Genomic DNA, 23,797 nt, shown 5'->3' on the forward strand with positions numbered 1-23,797 from the left:
CTTTCGGTTATAAAATCCCGTTTCTGTGAAGAATTTTTAGCGGCGGGTTGGCTGGCTGGCCTGATGGGGCTCTCCCTTCGGGGACGAGGTCCTCGCCTCCTGAGCGCTGCCTCTGGGCGTGTCCCTCTGTGACGCCCGATGCCGGCTGCGCAGAGCTGTCCGGGAGTCCCCAGCCCAGCGGCCTCGGCAGCGTTTACAAATGTCAATTACCGCCCCCCTCCCCCCCGCCGCCACGGTCACACTCTCTGCCATATTTACCTCTGCCCACACTGTTCCAAACTTTCTGTTTCATGTAAATGGGCCCGCTTTTAAAAACTTGAGTAGATGAGTTTACAAACGGTGAACGTGTTACCTCACCCATCCCCAGAACCGGAAAACCAGTGTCACCTGCCAGGAATTCAAGGTATCCATGAACTTCAGAGCCCTGAGCCACGGGTCCTAGCTCGGGGCTGTTGGCAGGAGCCGGTGCTGAGCCTGAAGCCTGCTCTTCACTTTATTAAAAAGTGAGATCACCAGGCGATAAACCACCCACGAGTACCGCAGGGACTTGGTCCTCCGCTCACTCACGAGAATCGCGGAAGCGGAGCAGGCCGATCTCCCTCCCTACCTGCCACCTGCCGTTCCACCTAGACCACCGTGCGCAAGGCCACTGCAGCGCCCCCTGGCCCTCCTGAGGGACAGGAGACTGAGGGCCTGGGTCCCGCTGACGGCGCTGTGAGCCCTGTGTCCCCCCGCAGCCGGCGGCCTGGCCCACCGCTTCCAGCCCCAGAATTCAGGCCTGACTCCGTGGCTCCAGGTCTGAAGCCACTTCCTCTGGGCAGCGGTCCCTCATCTCATCGGTGCATTCTGGCCTTAAAAACATAAACGACTGCCCTTTTTGGAAATACTAGAATTATTCTCATCGTGCATTGTTGTTCCTACCTCATTCCAAGAAGTGGGCTTCGTCCCCTTGAGCTGGTTCCTGCCCTGTCACAGAGCCGTGTGGGGTCCAGTGAAACGGGGCTTGTGTTCGCTCTAAACATCTGCCCTTTGTAAGAAATAACATCGTATATCACAACCCAGCGTACGCTGTGTGAGAGCACAACAGACGGTTCCCTCTATTACATCCAGGGCAAATAGATATTCTCTCTTCTATTGTAGTCTAATTTTTTTTAATGGCAATTTGTAACCCACTGACTTGATTTCTCAGCCTCACGAACGGTGATAACCTGCCTGCCGTTGGTGAAGCATTGCTCTAAGGGTGAAGGCATGAACCATAGTATCCGGGCCCGTTTTTTGAGCACCTCATGGGGTGGAGGCACAGTGCTGAGCGCTCTCTTGTTTAACCCCGACCACGTTGGCCCAGGAGACGATAGTCCGCGAGCGGGCGTCCCGTAGCGCAGCTCACACAGCAGCCAGGGCGATGTCATGGCTTCGGGCCTTGGGACACTCCCTTGTGTATCTGCAGTGGCACCTCGCTCACGGCCGCCCGCAGAGGAGGTGCCGATAGAGAGATACAGGAGGGACAGAATCTACATCCAGTCGGCATGGAAAGAAATTCAAAAGCAGTCCCTTTACTGTGACCCTGAGCCAGTGCACGGGGTTCCCAAACCTGGCCCAGGATTTGTTTTTCTCCTTAACATTTTAATTAACATTTAAATTGAGGCAGAGTTGACCATAAAGTGCTGCCATCTTGTGTGCAGCTGGATGGCTCTTCACATACATACACACCCATGTGGCCACCCCCCCACCCCAATCCGGACATGAATTTCCAGGACCCCGAAAAGCTCCCTGGGCCCCATCCCAGTCAGTACCCCCACCAAGAGGGAGCCCTTCTGACGGCTCTCACCGTTGATTAGTTTTGCCTGCCCTTCCGTGTCCCACGAGTGGAGCCCTACAGTATGTGTGTCGGGATTCTTTCATTCAGTGTGACGTCTGCGGGCTTCGCTCATGTTGTTGCCTGGATCAGTAATTCACTCTTTTTCGTTTCGTAGCTTCTGATTTCTTTCGGGTGCTTGTGAGCTTTTTAGGAATTTTCTCATTGACTATTATAGACACATCAAATCGCATAGGGAATAATCTACACCCAGTTAAGAAACAGACCGTCAGCCCCATATTCTCCTCCGCTTTTACAGTTCTGATACATCCCACTCCCACCCCACTATAACTAGTCTCCCCGATGTGGAGCTAATACTTCCTGTGCACGTTGGTAAAGTTTTACTACTTACGTATGAATTCTTTTTTAAAAAAATATATTTTTTTTATTGATTTCAGAGAGGAAGCGAGAGGAAGAGAGATATAGAAACATCAATGATGAAAGAGAATCATTGATCGGTTGCCTCATGCACACCCCCTACTGGGGACTGAGCCTGCAACCCAGGCATGTGCCCTTGACCAGAATTGAACCCGGGACCCTTGAGTCCACAGGCCGGCGCTCTATCCACTGAGCCAAATTGGCTAGGGCTGTATGATTTCTTAATGGATCCTTACTTGGAGTGAGAATGTGTGTGTGTGTGTGTGTGTGTGGTGTGTGTGTGTGTGTGTGTGTGTGCGCGCGCGCACGCTCATTGCTGAGCCCAGATAAAAAAATAGTTTTTTTAAATGTTCCAAGTCTTTCTGGAATTCAGAACCTCAGCTCTGTGCTATTGAGGTCAAGAGAGTTGGAACCGAGTCCAGAAGGAAAGGCCAGGCGGGGAGAGGCAGGAAGAGAGCTGAGTGGGGGTGGAGGCCGGGGAGCGGGGGTGAGGGACAGGAGGTGATCAGAGGAGATGACCCTGGACTGTGTGAAGCGGCTGGAACTCGGGGTCCCTGAGGCCCCTGCCGTCATCTTGGACTTACGGGGAGCTCAGTGTGCCCCTCATTCTGACCCAATTTCCTGGCTCCACTGGTGCCACCTCTGCCGCGCCAGCCCTCAGAGGGCCTTGTGGGGGAGGACACACTTGTGGTCCCCTGTGCCTCGCACCCTGCAGCCTCGCAGTAACAGGCCACGTGGTGAGGGCCCACTCCCGGGGCCAGGCGCCGGGCTGAACGAACACTTTCCCGTAGTCACACCTGGACCCCCCTCAGAGCAGCCCGGCGCGGGGGCCCTGTTGGACCGGCTGGGAGACTGAGGCGGGGGGCAGTGAAGTAAACCCCCTAAAGCCACAGCTAGCCAGCGGCGGATCTGGGACGCACACCCAGAAAGGCGAGCTCCGGGCCCCTGGGACCCAGACCCTCGCCAGCCTCCATCGTAGCAGAGGGCAGGCGGCCGTGCCCTCGCCTCCTGCCGCCGCCTGTCTCCTGCGATGACCACACGTGTGTAGCCGTGCCCTTGATTCCAGCTTCAGACAGGCCGGCGCTGCCTTGTTCTGGCTTACGTTGTGTCTCGGGGGCCCAGCCCAGCGTCCAGAACAGAGTAGATGCTAGTTATATTGGTGGGATCTGTGCCGAATGAGTGAATGAATGAATGAATGAATGGGCAACAATGCGGAGGCAGAGCCGTGGGAAGCGGTCAGGGAGGAGGCCCCCGAGTGGCGTCTCTGCAGGCCCTACGCTCGGCTCGGGGGATGGGGAATCTGAGAGCCAAGGATGGGAGGCCCAGCTTCCGTGCTCCCTGGCAGTGACCTTGAACTTCGTCCTCTGGAAAGTGGGAACCAGGATAGTCCCCCCCACCCTGGTTAGGGTGTGACACCTCGCAGACCTTTCTGGGTCCAGGTGGGCCTCCCGGTGGGTGGACCCCAAAGACCAAGGCCGTTCTCCTGGAGAGCGCGGGCGTCACGGTGAGGCCCAGCAGGTCCACGGGATGGCCTCACTGGTGGGCTCCCTCGAGCTGCCCCTGACGCTGCCCCTGTGTCCCTGCCTCTCACCTTGGAGGCCACGGGGACAGTGCTGACTGGCCTTGGCCACTGCCTCCGCCTTTCAGCTCTGCTGTCATCTGACACCAAGACCGCGGGGGCCGGGCCTTGGCCGGCTGCAGAGGTGTCACAGTCCATGTCCCCCCCGCCTCCCCCTCCCGTCCTGGCCGACCTCTGCTGTGTCCTGGCTGGGCAGGATGGCACTCGCCTGTCCCTGCCCTCCCTCTGCTTTGAAGCCACCCTCCTCGCTGACAGCAGCCACAGGCTCTCCCCCCTCCCCCACATACCCGCTGGTCCCTGCATCCTACACTCAGAAGGGCTGGTGGCGGCCCCTCCCCTCACAGCCGGGAACTGACCTTCTGGGGTTGCCCCCTGGGTGCCGGGGGGGGGGGGGGCTCTCTCGGAGTCCCAGCTAGTGATCGCATTTGTTTCTCAAAATCATGCCAGGAGGGATGTGTAATTCCTCCCACCCCCATTTTACAGATGAGTAAACTGAGGCTCCAGAGAGGTCTAGCCAGTCGCCGAAGCATGGCCGGGATTTAAGGCCCAGCCTGTGGGAGCCCAGAGCCTGACGTGTCTCCACTTCCCTCCATCTGAGAGCCAAGGTGCTTTGCAGAGAGAAGGCAAAGCCCATAAATGTAACGGCAGCCGCCGTCCTGGTGACAGATCGTGATTGCAGCCAGCATCTGCCGCCTGCTCGCTCCGTGCTGAGAGCTGTAATCAATGCCTTCCGTGCGCTTCCGCGTGTAATCCTCACTCCCCGGAGGCAGGCCGCCCTTTTGTCCCCGCTTTACAAATGAAAGACACGGGAGGTTCGGAGGAAAATCTGGCCACAGGCAGGCAGCGCATGCGCGGGGAGGCAGAGCCCTGCCAGTCCACACCTGGGGGATCGGGACGCCGGGTGTGCTGTGGTCCAGCCGGAGGCTGGAATATTACTCAGTGCTAACAGGCAGTGAATGACCTCCAAGCCCTGGCCAGACATGGAGGAAATTCAAATGCATCTTACTGAGCGAAAGAAGCCAATCTGGAAAGGCCACACACCGTATGGTTTCTCGTGTACGACATTCTGGAAAAGGCAGAACCATGGAGACAGTGAGAGTGGTGGCTCACGTGAGGACTGGGCAGGTCCGTGGACAGCGCACAGAGATATTTAGGGCGGTGAAACGACTTTGTGTGATTCTATAAGGGCGCACGCCTGTCATTACACATCTGTCCAAACCCAGAGAATGTGCAACTCCAAGCGCGAGCCCTCATGTCAACTGTGGACTCTGGGTGACGGCGATGTCAACCTAGGGTCACCCGCTGGAGCAGATGCCCCACCCTGGTGGGGGAGGGTAGGCATGTGAGGAAAATCTGTGTACCTTCCACTTAATTTTGCTGTGACTCCAAACTGCACCGATCAAAACCTGTTTTTAGAAAAACCAGACAGGTACACAACGTACGGGGTGCTTGAGCCCCCACCGGCCTGACCCCCTGGCCCGTGCTCTTCCCACAACCCCAGCAATGATGTGAAGGGGGTGTGGCTCTGCAGACTGCGGGGGCTTCCCTGGCTGGATTTCTGCGAGCCCCACTTCGGTTCTTCCAGGCCTGCTGGCAGCGTGGTTTGAAGTCCCATCCATCCAGGAGTGTGCTCGGTGGGGGGAGTCAGGGGGCGGCAGTGGCTGCCATGAGGTGACCAGGGGAGGCCGAGGGGATGGATGGCCGGCACACCCGGGGCTCTGCCAGGGGGAGGACTGATCCTCCCACTTGGGGAGCAGGAAGGAGGAGGTGAGGAGGCGATAACCACATTCTTTGGTCCCCACCCCCCTCCCCCCGGGACAGTGTGTGCTCAGGCTGGCCTGGCCGCTGCCAGAGCATTGCAAAACTCAGGCCCGGTTGAATCTATGTGCTTTGGAAAAATACATTTTGCTCAGGAGCCAAGAAAAACTGAAGACTCTGCAGCCGGCGCGCTGAAGCCGAGAGCCAGGCGTGACTCACGGAGTGGGAGGGAGGAGGGCGGGCTCAGGGCGGCCGCGGCCTCGCCTGGGCCCAGGCTCCCGCCGGTGCCAGGCCCCTGGGCCAGCTCAAGGCCTCCCACCCCCCACCCCCAACCCCCCCGGGACAAGGGTGCGCCCTGGGCAGCGCCCCCAGAGGGCTCCCCGGGGCTCAGACCCTCGGAGCTGTGGGTAAATGCACTGCCCTGTAGACCCGTGTCTCGGTGGCCCGCATGGCTGGCTCGGGCTGGCTCTCAGCTCCCAGAGCCCCATTTCAGGGCACCTGGGTGCCATGGGGAGAGCCCAGCTGGTCCTCGGATAGTTTTCTCTTGACGCTAGGAAATCTGGTGCAGCTTCCTGGACCTCAATTTTTCTGCCGTAAAAATGGGCCTGGACTTAAGCAGCCTTGAGAACGCCCGGGAAGCGTGTCTTCAGGGCCCCCCGTTCCCACGTCCTCGGCAGACACTGCTGCTCCGTCCCCACGAGTGCACCCCGAGCCCAGGGTCAGCCTTGCGGGCGGGATCTGGGCCCCGGAAGTGTTTTCTTTGATTTGCATATGGTTTTATTTAAACAAAAACTAGTGGCTATCATTTTTAAGGCGGTGATTTCCCGTAAGACCCCAGGTTTCTGGTTTTCACTGATCTGGCCCCCTTGGGCTCCTTGTCCAGCCATGGCCACGCAGGGGGCTTTCTACCCCCATTCCATGGGCTCTGGACCCTCCAGATCGCCCCAGGCCGCACCTGGCCCATGCTGTCATTTCTGGTACCTGCCTGGTGTCTCATTGGGTGAGGGCAGCAGGTGATCCATGCCCAGGTCCACTCAGTTTTTGGGGATGCCCGATGCTTTCTGGAATCTTGGAGTGATGACTCCCTGGTGAATTGGCTTTATATTTTTATTTTTCTGTGTGGGTGTTTCTTCTTTTAAAAAAATTTTTTTTTATTGATTTCAGAGAGGAAGGGAGAGGGAGAGATAGAAACATCAATGATGAGAGAGAATCATTGATCGGCTGCCTCCTGCACGCCCCCTACTGGGGATCGAGTCCGAAACCCCAGCATGTGCCCTTGACTGGAATCGAACCCGGGACCCTTCAGTCCACAGGCCGATGCTCTATCGTGTGGGTGTTTCTTAAAGCAAAAGCATGAACTTTGAGGAAAGCTTGGGTTGAGACAGATGTTGGAAATAGGGGGTAAGGAGGCGGTTCCTGGCCCCCCCCCCCCCCAGCCCTCCACTCACTCCCCGCCTCTCTCAGGTCTTGTCTGTGAAGTCTCACTGCTGGTGGCTCCCTGGGGGACTCACCTGCACCTCTCGAGTGACCTCTTGGCCGGGAAAGACCCACGGGCTTCTGTGGCTCAGTGGGCCTCTGGTTGCTTAAAGATGATGCTCCCTGCTTGAGACTGCAGAGCCAGGCGCTGGGGACCCCAGGATGCAGAAGACCCTTGAGGAGTTCATGGCTTCAAGGGGAAGACACCAATAGTATCAATGAGCCAGAGTGGGCCGCGCTGTTCATTCAGTGATTGTGGTCCACACGTGTTAGTGATACACACCGTGGGCCAGATGATGACAGAGAAGCTCGGGGTCTGTGGCCGCCGAGAGAAGGGTTCCTCCGCCGGCCTGGGACTGACGGTGGTGGCCGCTCAGAGCAAAGGATGTGCAAGATGAGTTCTAAAGGCCAGGGGCTTCTCACCTAACCGCCCATGCCCGCTGTATCAGCCTCCTGGCTATTCCAGGAACCTGCCAGACGAGCTCCCTGCCCCAGGGCCTTTGCACTTGCTGTCCTTTCTGCCTAGAATGCTCTTCCCTGGATGTCCACGTGGCTGCCTGTCTCGTGGAACTCCGATCTCTGTGTGCGTGTCACCTTGTCAGATAAGCCTTCTCTGACCCCCCTCGCACCCCACCTAAAGCAGCGCCCACATTCCGGTCTGTCCCCTTAGCCGGCTTTATTTGGCTTCATGGCACCTGTCAGCAGTGACGTATGTTAGTTCATTTGTTGTTGGTCTCCCCCACTGGGCTGCAAGCTGGGCGAAGGCAGGGAGCTTCGTGTCTGACCACCCCTGCATTCCTCGCACCCAGGGCAGTGCTTGGTCCGCAGTAGGCACGCAGTAATGACAGGAGGAGCGGGCGAGCTGGGGAAGGAGGGACAGGGGGCACAGTGCAAGCCAAGGCCCAGGGCTGGGCCGAAGGGGCCTTTCCGGAACCGAGTGCTGGGGGGCTGGGGGGTGTGGGGGGCAGATAATACACAGGGAGGGGCTGGCCAGTCTCCCACTGCCCTGGTTTATTATTTATACCCGTTTATTATAGAAGAACGGGAAAGTCCCGAGACGCGCCCACACGAAAACGGTGAACAATCCACCTCCCACCCAGGGCGAGGAGAGCCCTGAGACCCCTCTCCTTATGCCCTTTCCCGTGGGCTTGTCTGAAAAAAACTCACCTTTTCATTGCGGGCCAGCCCTCACTTTCTTTTTAAAAAAATATATTTTATTGATTTTCCACAGTGAGGAAGGGAGTGGGACAGAAAGCCAGAAACATCGATGAGAGATCGACCAGCTGCCTCCCGCACACCCCCCACCGGGGATGTGCCCGCAACCAAGGTACATGCCCTTGACCGGAATCGAACCCGGGACCCCCCAGTCCGCAGGCCTGACGCTCCATCCACTGAGCCAAACCGGCCCCGGCTCTTTCTTTCTTTTTTAAAAAAATATATTTTATTGATTTTTTTTACAGAGAGGAAGGGAGAGGGATAGAGAGTTAGAAACATCGATGAGAGAGAAACATCGATCAGCTGCTTCCTGCACACTCCCTACTGGGGATGTGCCCGCAACCAAGGTACATGCCCTTGACCGGAATCGAACCCGGGACCCTTCCGTCCGCAGGCCGACGCTCTATCCACTGAGCCAAACCGGTTAGGCCCTCACTTTCTGAAGCGCACAGCGGGCCCCAGCGCAGCCTAGCAACTTCCTGCTCGGGCCCGGAGGGAGCACACCGCCACTCTGCCACGTGCTGATCGCGTGACCTTGAGCTTCGGGAGCCGGGAGCCTTAGCAGGGCCGGTCACTGTGCCCCAGACACCGCCCGCCCTTTCCCCAGCCTCGTTTCTGCTTGTCTTTCTAGACTCGGCGTCTCAGCCTCCGTCTCGGGGTCACCGTCTCACACAGTCTCCTCGCCTCGGTGTCTCTTCCTGTAAAAACGAGGGCGACCGTGGTTTCTGTAGGTTGGATGGCTTTGAGGGGACAGTGAGACCGCAGGAGCTGAGAGCTGGCTCAGTGCATAGCCCCCTCCCCTCTCCACACCAGGCCCCTCCCCAGCTTTCCCCCATCGCACTGGCCTTGCCCTGCGAGCTCCTCACACCCAGGCCCGGCCTCGGCTCCCGGCCACGGGCCTCGCCAGGACTCCGCCTTGACTTTGCAGGGCGGCGAGGACGTTGTGCAAAGGGTGGGCTCACGGCCCAGCGTGAACTTGAACCCCATAGGCAGGTGTGGGTGGAGGTCAAGGGATCTGTGTGCGCCCCCCCAAAAGGCAGCACCTTCCCCAGGTGTGCGGGCATGCCTCCCGCCCCCCACCCCCCACCCCACTGCTCTCCTCCGGTACTTAAAACACCCACCCCCATAGCTCCTGCCTTTCAGATCTGTCGAAGGCCGTGCCCTGGCGGGGAGCCGCGGGCATGAGAGCCCAGTCCCCGAATAGCTCCTGCCGCTCAGCATTTAAATGCCGTCTGTATTTTTATCCGATGATGGGTCACTTCTGACCCCCCCCCACCCCCATCATCTGCCCCTCTAAGAATACATTTCCATTTATAGCGTCCGCTCGCGGATGTTGTGTCCCGCTGTGGGGCCACGGCCGTGGCCCGGATCCAGTGACTTGGAAACGCGTTGGGGCCCTCGCCGTCCCGCAGCCGCGCTCCCTGTGGCCTTGTCAGCGGGAAGCCGGACTCCGAGCCAAGCCCCGGCTCCACAGCCAGCTTTCCGCGCTCCGCACAGATGACTCGTCGTCATTCAGGTGGGGGAGGCAGCTGCGGGGGAGGGGACGCTGTCCAGCTGCGCTCTGCCAGGGCCTCAGGGGGGCACCGCACCGCGGACCCTTCCTCCTCCACTCGCTCACCGGGTGCCCACGGCCTGCAGTCGCACCAGGCCCTACTCGGGCGCAGGAGGGCAGCTGGGAGCAGGGACAGTCAAGGGCCCCAGGGTCCGGCGTGGAGCTGGGGGGCGGCTGCAGAGGGTCAGTGTGGGGGGGGCAGCCTCCAGGTGAGGCTGACCAGGGTTCCAGTCCTGTTCTGCCTCTTGCTGGCTGTGTGAGCTCAGGCAAATGGCTCAGCCTCTCTGAGTCTGGCTTCCTCCTTCGCTGCTGGCACCTGAAGGCTGGCAGGGAGGATGCAGTGGGGGGGTCCAGGGTGTAAGGGGTGCTTGGCCCATCGGGTGGGAGCCCAGGAGATGCCAGTCCCCTTCCCCGCCCCTCTGTTAACTCAGGCAGGTACGGTTGGCAGCGTGGGGAAATCCGTTATTTGAAGCTGGAAATAAACGCACGGCGTACGCCTTAGCAGTTGCAGCAGCAGCATCTTCTCGGCCGTGCTGGCCTGCCTGCCCGCCCCCGCTCCGGTTCAGTGCATTCTGCAGTGGGGCCCTGGGCTCTGCAAACCTCACCAGTTTCCGCGTGGATTCTGACAGGGCTCTGAGGAGGTGACATTGGAGTATAGGCCCGAATGAGCGGAGGGAGCCAGCACACAGATATCCCGGGGAATAAGGTTCCAGATAGAACGGCAAGGGCAAGGGGCCTGAGGTGGGAGCCAGGGGCAGGGGGCATTAGGACGTAGGGCTGGAGGTTAATGTATCTGATGTGCTTCAACGATGGCTCTCAGTTACATTTCCCCCCCCAACCGTTTATTGAGGAACAACTGACATAAAATAAACTGCACGCACGTAAAGTGTCCACTTGGAGAAATCTGACGGGCGTGTGCACCCACGAAACCGCCATCGCAGCCAGAGAGAGCGACCGTGTCGTATCCCTCACCTCCCGGGCTTTCCTCATGCCCCTCCCTCCCTCCGTCTCCAGGCGACCAGTGAGCTGCTGTCACTCCGGTTTGTACTTGGAGAGTGTTAGAGAGATGGAGCATACCGAAGATACCCGGGTTTGTCTCCCGTTCAGCATACTTATTTTGAGAATCGCCCATATTGTGGCTCATGCCAACACCCCGCTGCTTTGGATTGCTGAGCCAAAGTCCATCGTGTGGCTGCGCTATCATCTGTCCATCCCTTCGCCCGTGGATGGACATTTGGGTTCTTTCCAGTTTGTGGCTATTACAGATTAAGCTTCCGCGAATATTCATGTGCGTGCGTGTGTGTGTGTGTGTGTGCGTGTGTGTGTTTGTTTATTTATTTTAATCCTCACCTGAGGATACTTCTCCATTGATTTTTAGAGAGAGTGGAAGAGAGAGGGAAAGACAGAGAGAAACGTCGATGTGAGAGAAACACACCGATTGGTTGCCTCCTGCACGAGCTCCAACCAGGGCCCGGACTGGGGAGGAGCCTGCAACTGGGGAGGTATCTGCCCTTGATGGGAATCGAACCCAGGACCCTTCAGTCTGCAGGCTGACGCTCTGTCCACTGAGCCACACCGGCTCGGGCCGTATGCACTTCTCCTGGGTGGAGTGGCTGGGTCGTATGCCGGGCACACGGTTAACGTTGGGAGGAACTGCCACTCCCCCCTCCTCGTGGTCGGGCAGCTTTTCTTTCCCGCCAGCGATGCCCGGGAGCTCCCGTGGCTCCACGCCCCACCAGCACGTGGTGCGATCGCTCTCTGTACTTCCAGCCGTTCTAGTGAGTCCAGAGCCGCGGTTCCCACCCCTCTTCGTCTCCCGGCGCGCACACACCAATTACCACACTGCTGCAGCACACCAGAAAATGCTTGTTTTTGCCGATCGGACAAAACAGTAGGCATCTTTTTGATTCGTTCACGCTGCACGGCCATTGTTGTTTTGGCGGCTGTCATTTATTTATTGGACAATCTAAGGGAAAAGAGGCCAGTGCCCCTGCCTAAAGAGTCAGGTGTTGCACGTTTTAAACGTTATTGCGGCGCACCAGGGTACCTGCCACGGCACACGGTTTGGGAATCGCTGGCGTAGAGTGGTATCTCTTTGTGGTTTTAATTGGCATTTCCCCGATGACTCTGATGGTAGCATCACGTCGTGGGGTTATTTGCCATCGGTAAATCTTCGGTGAAATGTCTATTCAGATCTTTTGCCCAGTTTTTAATGGGTCGTTGCTTATTGCTGAGTTTTTTTTTGTTTTGTTTGTTTTTTAAATATATTTCTTTATTGATTTCAGAGAGGAAGGGAGAAGGAGAGAGAGATAGAAACATCAATGATGAGAGAGAATCATTGATCAGGCTGCCTCCTGCACTCCCCCCACTGGGGATCGAGCCCGCAACCCAGGCATGTGCCCTTGGCCGGAATCGAACCTGGGACCCTTCGGTCCGCAGGCTGATGCTCTATCCACTGAGCCAAGCCGGCCAGGGCTATTGCTGAGTTTTGAGAGTTCTTTATCCTGCACGTGAATCCTTTATCAGACACGAGGCCCACGCTATTTTTCCCAGTCTGTTGCCTGTCTTTTCATTCTTTTAATAGTGCCTTTTGAAGAGCACACGTTTGTCATCTTGATGAAGCCTTACTTACCAGTTATTTTTATGGATCCTGCTTTACTAAGAAAAGAAAAAGAAAAACACCTCGCCTAACCTAAGGTCACAAAGATGTCCTCGTTTTCTTCTGGAAGGTTGGCAGCAGGTCTGCAGTGGGATCCATTTTGTTCTTCTGAGGCGGGGTTTTGCCTCTTCAAAGTCCTCTGCATTAACAGAGGCATCTTAGAATCAGCTTGGCAACGCCTACAAAAGTGCTGGCTAGGCGTGAGTTGAATCTGCCGGCCGGTTTGGGGAGAAAGGCCACCGTAACAATATCGAGTCTTCTGAGCCATTAACACGGTCTGTTTGTCCATTTATCTAGGTCCTTTTAGATTTCCCTCTTCCATGGTTTATAGTTTTTCATATGCGGGTCTTGTACTTCTTTTTGCAAAATTACCCCTAAATATTTGATAGGTTTTATGCATCTCCTAAGAATCATAGAAGCAACCATTCGTGTTAGCTTTTGGTTACACCTTCTATTGTTTCTTTCTGAAGATACAAGCAAGGATGTACATTTATTCTTATCCACGCCCGCCCCCCCCACACACTCACACACGAAATGGAACAGAACACGGTGTTCCGCAGTTTGCTTTTTTTCTCTTTCTGTCTAGAGACCTCCTCCTCCCCTTTACAGCTGTGCACCCTCCCCTCCACGGGTGGTCTGCAGTTCATGAACCGGCCCCCTGGGTGGACGTGTGGATGGCCCCTGGCCGCTTGCTGTCCCAGCTGGTGCTGCGGCGAATGGCCCTGCGTGTACACGTCCTTTTAGGGTCTCACCTGGAATTCACTGGGTACCGTTAGTGGGCCGAGCCCTGCACGACCCACAGGAGACTGAGGGACAGACCTGACCCAGCCCATCCCAGCTGGCGCGGAGGGCCCTGCAGCCAACGTGGGGTTTGCCAGGAATACACATTCACAGAGCCCCGGGGTGCGGGGGGTGGGGGGTCTGCCTGCCTGGGGAGGGGCCTTCCAGTTCATGGTCAGGTTTGTTCCTCCTCTGTGGCCAGATTTGGTGGCTTTTGTGGGAAGGAGGGGAGGGGAGAGGGTAGGACTTGGCGGGCAGAGAGCATATTCTGCCATGGGAGAGGTCACAGGGGAGGTGATTGAAGCTGGAGACTCCCCTGTGGAGAGAGAGAGAGAGACCGCCACGTGGGCAGCGAGATCAGGGAGGAGCCCCGGGCGACGGGCTGGAGGAGGGCACTGCGCATGTGGGAGGGGTGTGCACAGAGGGTCATCACCCAGACCTGTGGATGCAGGAGGCTGTCCCCCGTCCCGGGCGGGCCAGTGGCGCAGAGGTTAGACGTGGGTGCCCTGGAGCAGGAGTTTGAACCCTAATCCTGCATCTTGGGGAGGGAAAGGCGAGGATGGTGGCAGCCACCACGTCGTGGGCGGCAGCAGCCTTGCCGTGGTGGCTGTTGTCATTAACGTGACTCTCCCAGAGCTCCTCCATCCGGGCTGGAGATGGAGACAGGTGTTTGTACCCTTCCTTTTAACGGGGGGAGTGGAAGGGGGAGCTCCTGTTAGCTGTTTGGACGTCAAGGCCAGGGTGGGGGGTGGCGTGAGAGCCATTCTAGGGCTCATGAGAACCGGTGCCTGCAAGGGCTCAGCTCCGGGGCGTTCAGTGACCTCTGGGGCACTCTGGCACGTGCACATGCGCACACGTATACACACGCACACACACACACACACACATGCACGCACACCGGTGGTTCTCAGGAAGGTGGAGGAAACGAAGGAGTGGACAAACAAGCACACTTTCCACCGAACCCCCGGGCACTGGGCTCCGAGCGGCTGGCGGGCAGGGCCGGCCGGGCCCAAGTGCCAACGAAAACCCTCGCTGGCTATTTTTGGGCCGAAGGACCCACCCCTTCCAATGACTTGCTCCCGAATGGCGTCTCGTGTCACGAAGCCTTGGAAACGGTGACATCACGCGCGCGGCCTGGTCGCCGCCCACACACGGCGAACCGCAGAGTGAGCCGAGATTCGTGTGCAGGAGCCGCGAGGAGCGCGGACCCGGCAGCAGAAGTTAAAATAGCAAAGCTGAGGCGTTCTGCTATGAAAAGCAATGACAGAGGAGGCCGTTAGTCAGACGTTCCGCGGCGGTCCCCCTGCCTGTTTATTTTAGGGGAGGCCGGGCCGCCTTCCCCGCCCTGCAGGCGGCATGTGGTCCGGAAAGCGAATCTCTCTGCAGTCATCCTGTGTGCTCACTGCCTCCCGGGGCGGATGTACGTTTTCTCCGAAGGAATTTGTTTTATCCTAAAGAATAACAACGTTAGAGGCACTGATTCAGCATCTTATAAAGATTATATATATATACACATATATATGTATATATATATATATATATATATATATAAATATATATATATACACACACACACACACATATATATACATATATATAATTTTAATTGATTCCAGAAAGGAAGGGAGAGAGCGATAGAAACATCAGTGATGAGAAAGCATCATTGATTGGCTGCCCCCTGCACGCTCCCCACTGGGGGTCAAGCCGGCAACCGGAGTCTGTGCCGGCTTGATCAGGAATCGAACCGGGACCTCCTGGTTCGTAGGTTGATGTGCTCAACCCCTGAGCCGCACGCGACTGGGCTCAGCACCCTTTTGGTTAAACTAGCGGCCCCTGGACTCACCGGTCCACTGGAGTGCGTCACCAATGCAGATCGACTTCGTTTCCCCTCGCTGGGTCCTGTGCCCAGTTCTTCCCAAGTGAGTTCTGCCCGCTCAGCACCGAGCGAAAGGGAGAGGGGCGGACTGCTTCCCCCGGCCCTCGGGCTCCCTGGGAGGCGATCGAGGCTGGAGCCCCGGCTTGGCCAAGAACATAGGCTCCACGGAACATGAGCTTCCCGCGTGGAAAGGTTTGCTCTGCCAGCGACAGAGCCTCCCAGCGTTAGTGGGACATTTCGGGCCCATCAGCCTTTGTTGTGGGAGCTGTCCTGTGTGCTGTAGGGTGGTTCTCAGCATCCCTGCCCTCCACCTACTTGGTACCAGTAGCACCCCCCCCCCCCCAGTGTGACAACCAAAATGTCTCCGGACATAGCCGAACGTCGCCTCGGGGACAACCTCGCGCCTGCCTGAGAACCACCGGCATGTGACTTCAAGAGCGTGAGAGAGCCCTAACCGGTGTGGCTCAGTGGATAGAGCGTCTGCCTACGGACTGAAGGGTCCCAGGTTCGATTCCGGTCAAGGGCGTGTACCTTGGTTGCGGGCACATCCCCAGTAGGGCGTGTGCAGGAGGCAGCTGATCAATGTTTCTCTCTCATCGATGTTTCTAACTCTCTCTCCCTCTCTCTTCCTCTCTGTAAAAATCAATAAAATATATTTTTTTAAAAAGAGCGTGAGAGAGGCCAAGGATGTCCCTAGCTTTTTGCTGGCTGGTTTTCGTTTTAACTGGACAGTCACCCCTCTTCTTGGGGCTCCCGCTTTCTCAACTGGAAAATGAATGGGTTTGGGCACCATGACCTCAGAGCCTTCTAGGCCGGGCAGTGGAGGGCGTGGAAAGCAGGAGGCCCCTGGCACTTCATAGTCGAGTCACCAGCCCCTCCGAGCCTCACCTGTAAAACGGGTTAACAGCCCCTACCTCGTAGGTTGGCCGAGATAATCGGATGAGAAGGAGCTGGTCAAGGGGCTAGCGTGAGCCTGGCGTACACTAGATGTGCGGCCAGCACCCTTTCCCCTCCCCATTCTCTGTGCCCTTTCTCCCACATTCTTCTGACAGCGAGTGGCCACAGCTCATCTCATCGCTGCCTCACCCCAGTGAGGGGCTGACTAATATGAGCCAAAGAGGACGGCTCACTTCCCCGTCTGTCACATGCCTGGGTTCTCACCATCTTCCCTGTGGCCCATTTTCTTAGTGACATTTACTGCTGACTCACTCGGCTTGTGGTCAGCTCTGAACCCAGGGTCTTCTTCAGCTCTCCCTTTACCCCACCGCCACTCCCCAGCTCGGATGTTGTAGCGTGGGAATGGGATCGTTATTAGAGAACCTGCTGTCCAGGTGGCCCTAACCAGGGAGCCAACGCCATTGGTAGACGGACAGCTTCATGGGGGCAGGCGCCGTGTCCACCTTGCCCTCTTTCGTTTTCCCGCTGCGGTGGGCACTCAGTAAAGACCTGTGGAATGAATTAATGTATTTTGAACTGGCCCCCGTCTTCCAGGAGGCTCCCACTTGCTCTGAGGCAGCATCTTTGGAAAAGCAAATAAACGAAACCTTAAGACTTTAGTTTACCAACAGGTGAGCCCTAAGCGGATTCCCACGGGTACAGGGGAGTGGAAGGACCATGGCCTCTGGGCTTGGGCTTGGGTTTGAATCCTAGCTTTACTAACCATGGGCTTGGGGACTTGGAGCACGTGTCTGCCCGGGTTACTGTGCACATTCAAGTCAAATACGGTGCGGATGTGCAAGAGCCTCGGACCAGAACCGCCTCACGCGCTCTGTCCGGAGCACGCCCCTTTGATTGCTGTTGCCTCCTGTAGTTTGGCCCGAGTCTAACCTCCTCTCGTAGACCTTTGTCCACCCAGCCTCCCTCCCCCTCCCACTTCCAACAAAGACGTACCCGACCGAACACCAAGGACACTGGACAGACACTTGCGAAGCCGGCTCTTCAAGTGCAGATGCCTCCAGCGTCTAATTCAGATCCCACCCATTGCCCCCCTGACGCCCCTTTCCCGATTCCGGACATCGCCCCGCGTGATTGGGTCGTCCCGTCTCTTCCGCCGCCTCCCATCTCTGAGAGTTCCTGAGTCTTCACTGGCCTTCATGACCTTGATATGTTGACAAGTGCTGACCCGTCATTTTGTAACCGGCCCCTCCGTGTGGATTTGCTTGTGTTCTCTCATGATTCATGCGAGGTGGTGCGTTGGGAGCAAGATCTCCACAGGCGTGATGGTGCGGGGGGACCATGACGTGTCTCCTGCTGGTGACACTCACTCAGTCACGTGGTGGCTATGATGTCTGCCGAGTTTCTCCACAGTCAGGTTACGCTTTCTCCTCTTGTGGTTCGCAAGGATTTGTGGGGCGGGACTTGGAAGGAGCGTCCATGTCCCGTTCCGCCTCCAACTTCCGATGGATTCATTTCTTGGTATCCATACAGAGTCTGGGCTTCCTGTCTTATCCAGTGGGTTATGGTCTCTTCCTGTGGACATGGACTTCGGTGTTCCCGCCGTCCCCTCTCTGGCCAGGGGGCGCCCCCCCAAGCTGGCCTCTTGTCCTGCGATGTCCCCATCATTCGTTGGGCACTTGCTTGCTTTCTGACATGAGGTGATGCTCCACGTTCATCTTGCGTTTTCCCTGCCCAGCCCCAGAATTAGCCATTTCTCCAAGAAGCTGGTTTCTGTGGGGAAAGGGTGGCATTACAAGCCAGTACGTCGGGGCCGGAGGCATCTGTTGCTCTCCGGCTGTCAGTTCCTGGACCCTCTCTATGGAGCGCGCTGGGACACACGGGAACGTGTGATACGCATACATCCACATGGCGATGTCTGTATTGTGTATGCTGGAAATCACCAATTCACAGCGATCCCCCCCCCCCCCCCCCCGTCTCCACGCTCACACCACAGGGTTTTCCTGCTTTTCTCTCTGTGCGTACCTCCCCACGGTGAGGCCCCGTCCCCGTCATCGCACAGTGTTCACTTATTTAATCAGTCCCCTGTGTGACACTCCATCCCTCCCTCCTCACCCTCACCCGGTTCTGACACTCTGCCCTGAGCCACCCCACCTCGCCACCCTGAGCGCCTCTGCTTCTATAAAACTCACGGTTTTGAGATGATGGTTCATAGGGTTTTTCATATTTATTTATTTATCTTCATTGATTTCAGAGAGGAAGGAAGAGGGAGAGGGAGATAGAAACACCAACGATGAGAGAGAATCATTGATCGGCTGCCTCCTGCACACCCCCTGCTGGGGACCGAGCCCGCAACCCGGGCACGTGCCCTTGACTGGGAATCTAACCGTGACCTCCTCGTTCATAGATCGACACTCCACCACTGAGCCACACCGGCCGGGTGGTTCCTATGTCTTTAAACTGTGAGGTCCAGATTCCGCCTGTGGGCCCTGGATGGTGACTGGTCTTCACTGGACCAGGATCGTAAGGGCCTGCCTGGTGCCACGTGCAGATGGATGAAGCCTCCGGCGCTCCGGGACTGACCCTTCGCCGGGCCTCTGCTGTTGCTGTTCTCATCATCTGGGCCGCTCTTGGTCTGCACCCCCCTTCCCCCCGTCCTCCTGCTCTGCTCAGACATCACCTCCTGTAGGAAGCTTCCGGATTCTGCGGGTGCCCTCTCCGGCCTCTCCCGGGCCCCAGCCGACCCCATGCTGAAGCACCGCTGCCTTCTCCTTGCATTTCCGCTGTCTCTGCTGCAGAACCACAGGCACCTGGGGCCCATTTTATCTCCGTGTCCTGGCGCCTGAAAGAGGGCCCAGCACACCGTAGGTGCTCATGAATGTCCCTCAGGTGAGCATCAGTAATAGTGACAGCCGTCCTCAAATAGCCCTTCCTGGGCCCCAGGCCGGTCCTAAGGGCTTTATGTGCTCCGGTCCTAACCCCAGTCTGTGAGAGAGTTAGGATTGTGGCCCCATTTTACAGATGGAGGGGCTGAGGCACAGGGAGGTTAGGTCAGTGCCGTGGCCCAGGTCACACAGCGGCAACGTCACCTGGGAACCCCGACAGGTAGACTCCGCAGTTCCTGCTCTTACCTCTCACGTGCCTCTCACGGGAAAGGGGCGAACATTTTCAGCGTGAGGGAGGCGGGGAGGCGTGGGTGGTTGAGTCACACGGTCCCCACCCCTCACACACACTCCCAGCCCCAGTTTCTAGTGCCCTGAGGGGCCCTGGCGCCCGGCTGAGCAGGTAGGGAGGAAAGTGGTGCCTTTTAACTTGGCGCCGACAGGAACTGTTTCTCCCCGAGGTCTTAGGACACCGGGTCCACGTGCTTAGAGCGAGCACACAGGAGGCAAGTATCAGATCTTGCGCAAGACTTGTCAGTCATTGCACTGGGCCAGCAGGGCGCCACCTCCCCCGGTCCCCGAGGGGCCCCCACGCCAGCCCGGCACCCAGCAGGGCCAGAGCCGCGGCTCTTTACCAAGCCGGGCTCCAACCAGGGAGCCTGGGAACGTGGCGTGTGGACTTAGAGCTCCGTGGGTAGAACGCGGCGTGCGAGCGCCGTCTGCCCAGGGTCAAGTGCGGAGGAGGAAGCCGGGTGCGTGAGGAGCCTCCCTGTCCCTCACTCCTCAATCGCCTGGCGGGTCTGGTCGTAGGAGCCCCATTTTTACAGACGAGGAAACTGAGGCTCAGAGAGGGAAACTTACGTTCCTAAGGTCACACAGCGAGGAAGAAGACCAGCCAGGATTTGAACCCAGGGCAGTCTGACTCAGGGCCTTATGTCTTCCACAGCTGGCCAGATGTAAACCCAGGAAGCCCGTCTGAGGCCCAAACCCCAGATCCTTCCGCCCCCAACCCCTGTCCACGCCGATGGGATCCCTGGGAAAGAAAGGCGGGGCCTCTGTGCCTGGGGCCGAAACCCACAGGAAACAGCCAGCGCCGAGCTGAGGCTGAGACCGGGTCCCGGGCAGGGTTTATGTTGGACTGAAGAACAATCTCTAAGGTCCTGGCCGGTGTGGCTCAGTGGATAGAGCGTTGGCCCTCGGACTGAAGGGTCCCGGGTTTGAGTCCGATCAAGGGCATGTACCTCGGTTGCAGGCTCGATCCCTGGCCCTGGTTGGGGTGCATACGGGAGGCAACCAATCGATGTGTCTCTCTCTCATCGATGTGTCTCTCTCTCTGTGTCTCCCCCTCCCTTCCATGCTCTCTAAAAATCAATGGGAAAATATCCTGGGGTGAGGGTTAACAACAACAAAACAACAACAAAGAAGAATCTAGAAGAAGCGGGCACAGGGCCGTGGAAGCCGGGGGTGGGAACTGGAGGGTGAGGTGGAGAGGTGACGCCATAGCATCCTGCTCCCTTTAACGTCGGAGAAGCCCCTTGGGGTTCAGTTCATTCCTGTTGAGTGCCTACTCTGTGCCAGGCCCAAGCTAGGGCCTGGGGATGTGGTAGGGTGACAAGACCTCACCAGGTCATGAGGGCGACATTCTGAAGGGGAAAGACCAACCAAGAAACACAGCCAGCCTGGCCGGCGTGGACCTGTCACCTGGAAAGTCCTGGTTCGATTCCCGGTCAGGGCACATGCCCGGGTGGCGGGCTCAACCCCCAGTCTGGGTTCCTGCAGGAGGCAGCCAATCAGCGATTCTCTCTCATCATTGATGTTTCTATCTCTCTCTCCCTCTCCCTTCCTCTCTGAAATCAATACAAATATATTTTTTTAAAAAGAAACATAACCAAATGTGGGTCGAGGTCCTCTCGGGTGCCAACATGTGTCCTGAGGAAGTGAGACGGGTAAGGGCAGTGTGGGGGCCCGGGGCCCATCAGAGGGGGGTGACCCGCAGGCCCTTGGGGGAGCTGGGCCTGGGAGAGCCGAGGTTAGCCGAGCTATGGGGCACGCCAGCCACACCCGGCCCCTGCTGCCCCCGACCAGCCCTCTGTGCCCGTCTCACCCCGCCCGCTTTGCTCTCCGCAGGTTTGACATCTACAGGAAGGTGCCCAAGGACCTTACGCAGCCGACGTACACCGGGGCCATCAGTGAGTAGCCCTTCCCGCCCCCCCCCCCCCCATCCCACTCTCGTGCCCACTCCCCGTGCAGAACTGCTGGGCCAGAGGCACGGAGAGATGGAGGCGGGAAGAAATGACGGCGTCTCGCCAGGCCCTCCCTGTAGTTCCTCGTCTCAGCTCTGTCCTCACCCTCACCTGTGAGGGAGGCAGCCTCTGTCTCCGGGAGGGGACACCAGCGATCACTCCTAGTCGCTGCCCTGGGAGATGACACGGGGGCTCAGGGTCAGGAGGAGACTTCCTTTTCTCTCCAGGCCTTAGAAACTAGTTGCATTTTTGACACAAGCATGGTTTTAACCATTAAAAAAAAAAAAATCTCGCCCAGGTGTTGGGTTCTAAACGTCATTCGTTACAAAAAGGACGCAGGGCGCCCTGGAGAAGTGGCTGATGTCGGGACCAGGCAGGAGGGGTGCAAAGGGAACCCCCCGGGGTGCCGTGTGCGCCAGGAAGCTAAGAGGGGCCCGGAGAAGGAACAAGGGCTGGGGCGTGTCGGCCGGACGCCAGCCTGGGACGGGGAGACCAGAGACCGCGGCTGGGCAGTTCGAGGGACAAAACAAGCGATGGAATGACCGGCTCATCGCCCCAGGAAAAGGTCCCTGGGTCCATGCGGATGGGGGAGAAGGGGTGACTCTTCCGTACAGAAGAATTCCAGATGCTGTGGGACTATGTCCCCGTCCAGGAGTCAGAGCTCGGTTCTCTTCCTGTGGAGTGTGGGCTGGCCTGAGTGCCTCGCTTGTGAAGAAATGAGAATGGGCCCACCCCGGCGGGGCTCAGTGGTTGAGGGTCGACCTATGAACCAGGAGGTCACGGGTTCAATTCCCGGTCAGGGCACATGCCTGGGTTGCGGGCTCCATCCCCACTGTGGGCGTGCAGGAGGCAGCTGATCCATGATTCTTTCTCATCATTGATGTTTCTCTCTCTTCCTCTCTGAAATCAATAAAAATACATTTTAAAAAGCGAGAGAGAGATGAGAATGGAAAGGAAATAGTCACTTTACTGTGGATACATCAGTGAGATGTCATGTGGATGTCACAGCGCCCCCCTCCCGCCCCCCCTCCCTATAGGATGCACTGGGAAGGGCCCCTGATCGCTGGGGATCTCCCCTGCAAACCACAAGCCAGTGTAATTGTGAGGAAGCCCCAGATTGGGGGGTGTCTTACCCATTTAGCAGCTGGGTGACCTTGGCCTGGTCACGGGCTGACAGTGGCAGGGTCGGGGAGAGCAGGCCAGTCTGAAGAGCTGTGGCAGATCCGAAACACGGCACGTGGTGACTGCGTGTGAGGTGGGGCCGGGGCGGGTTCCCGGGACAGGAGGAGGTCACTGGGAACGGGATCTGGGTAAGACTGTAGCTTCTCTGGTAATCGTATTGGACAGTGACAGCTAAGCCCTTTTGACAAACCTGCCGGATGTTAACTCACAGGCGGGGAAGCTGGGAGAAGGGCGGTGGGAACTTTCTGTACCATCTTTGTAGCTAGTATTACTCCGCAGTAAAAAAGTTTGTTTAGGAAAAATAAAAACACTTCGAAAACACTATGCAAGCAGGAATGATGGAGCCTCATTTTCCGGAGGAGAAAATGGGCTCAGAGAGGTCAACTGGCTCGCCTGACGTTTCACAGCTCAAAAAAGAGAGAGCCGGACTGGCCTGGGACTCAGTGGGCCCCCCTGCCTTCCTCCCCTCCCCCAACCCCAACCCCACCCCCACCCGCGGCCTCTCCAGTGCTTGTGTAGGAGGGACCTTCCCCAGGGACTGTCCCCTGGGGTCAGACCCTCAGCTTGGAGCCCACTGTGGCCTCCCAGCGCAGGCCGCTGTCAGGTGATGGATGACCTCAGGGACCCCCCACCCTGGCTGGCCCCGCCCAGCTCTCCCCCCCTCCAGCTCGGCTCCTGGAAGCTGAGGATGCCTGAGTCCCCACGCCCCCGGGGAGGGGAACAGGCTCTGGGGTCCGGCAGACCTGGGTTCATCCTCCCATTTAGCAGCTGGGTGACCTTGGGCCGGTCACCTCACCTCTCTGAGTCTCCGTTTCCTGATCTGGGGGTGAGAGGACATCACGCCTGTCGCGTGTGGGGGGCGTGCTAAGTCCTCGGTGCACAGATGACACTCCTCCACTTGTCACCATCCTGGAGCCCGCAGCCCAGGCGGGTCTGTGACCGCGGGAGCCGTGACGCATGTGCCTGATCCCCGCGGAGAGGACGCTCGGGGACGTGAGAGGAGGGGGCTTGTCCTCTCCCCGCTCCGCTGCTTTAGGAACCTGGGCCAGAAACGTCCAGCCAGGCCTGCGCCCTCCCTGCCCCCAGCGGACAGCTCCACCCTCTTCTCCGTCTCTCCCGTCTCTCCCGGGTCCGTAGGGTTACTATCGGCCTGTATCCTTCTAGGATGTTTTAAAAGTACAGCGAGGCGTTGATGTGCACAGGTCTTTGTTTGCAGCACAGCGTGCACACCATCTTCCCGCCTTTCTCCCTGCTGATTGGTCCCGGACGCCTTCATCCCAGCACATAGTAGGCCACCACGCTCTTCCCTCCAGCCGTGCCATACTGCACGAGCTGGTGGCCCACTGTGTGTGTGACCAGCCTGCGGAGGGCGGACGTGGCTGATCCCATGGTATTGCTGTCACAGACATCCTCGGTCGTACCTTTCTGTCCTGGTGCAGTTATTTCTGTAAAGTCACTTTCCCAGAAG

General features: G+C 57.9%; 1 protein-coding gene across 5 annotated transcripts in view; it reads left to right on the top strand.

Moving 5' to 3' along the window:
* Positions 1-23,797, top strand: part of ERGIC1 (endoplasmic reticulum-golgi intermediate compartment 1) — an 85,518-nt gene that overhangs the window by 23,104 nt on the left and 38,617 nt on the right. For 4 of the 5 annotated variants that reach the window (XM_054718148.1, XM_054718149.1, XM_054718147.1 and 1 more), the window contains exon 2: positions 21,032-21,093. In XM_054718148.1, the coding sequence (XP_054574123.1) occupies positions 21,032-21,093 (62 nt within the window). Of the gene's footprint in view, positions 1-18,885; positions 18,912-21,031; positions 21,094-23,797 lie in introns of those variants that run through there. The other variant, XM_054718151.1, reaches the window with a different exon arrangement.

Source organism: Eptesicus fuscus, chromosome 6 (genome assembly GCF_027574615.1).
Source record: "Eptesicus fuscus isolate TK198812 chromosome 6, DD_ASM_mEF_20220401, whole genome shotgun sequence".
In the NCBI taxonomy this organism is placed as follows: Eukaryota; Metazoa; Chordata; class Mammalia; order Chiroptera; family Vespertilionidae; genus Eptesicus; species Eptesicus fuscus.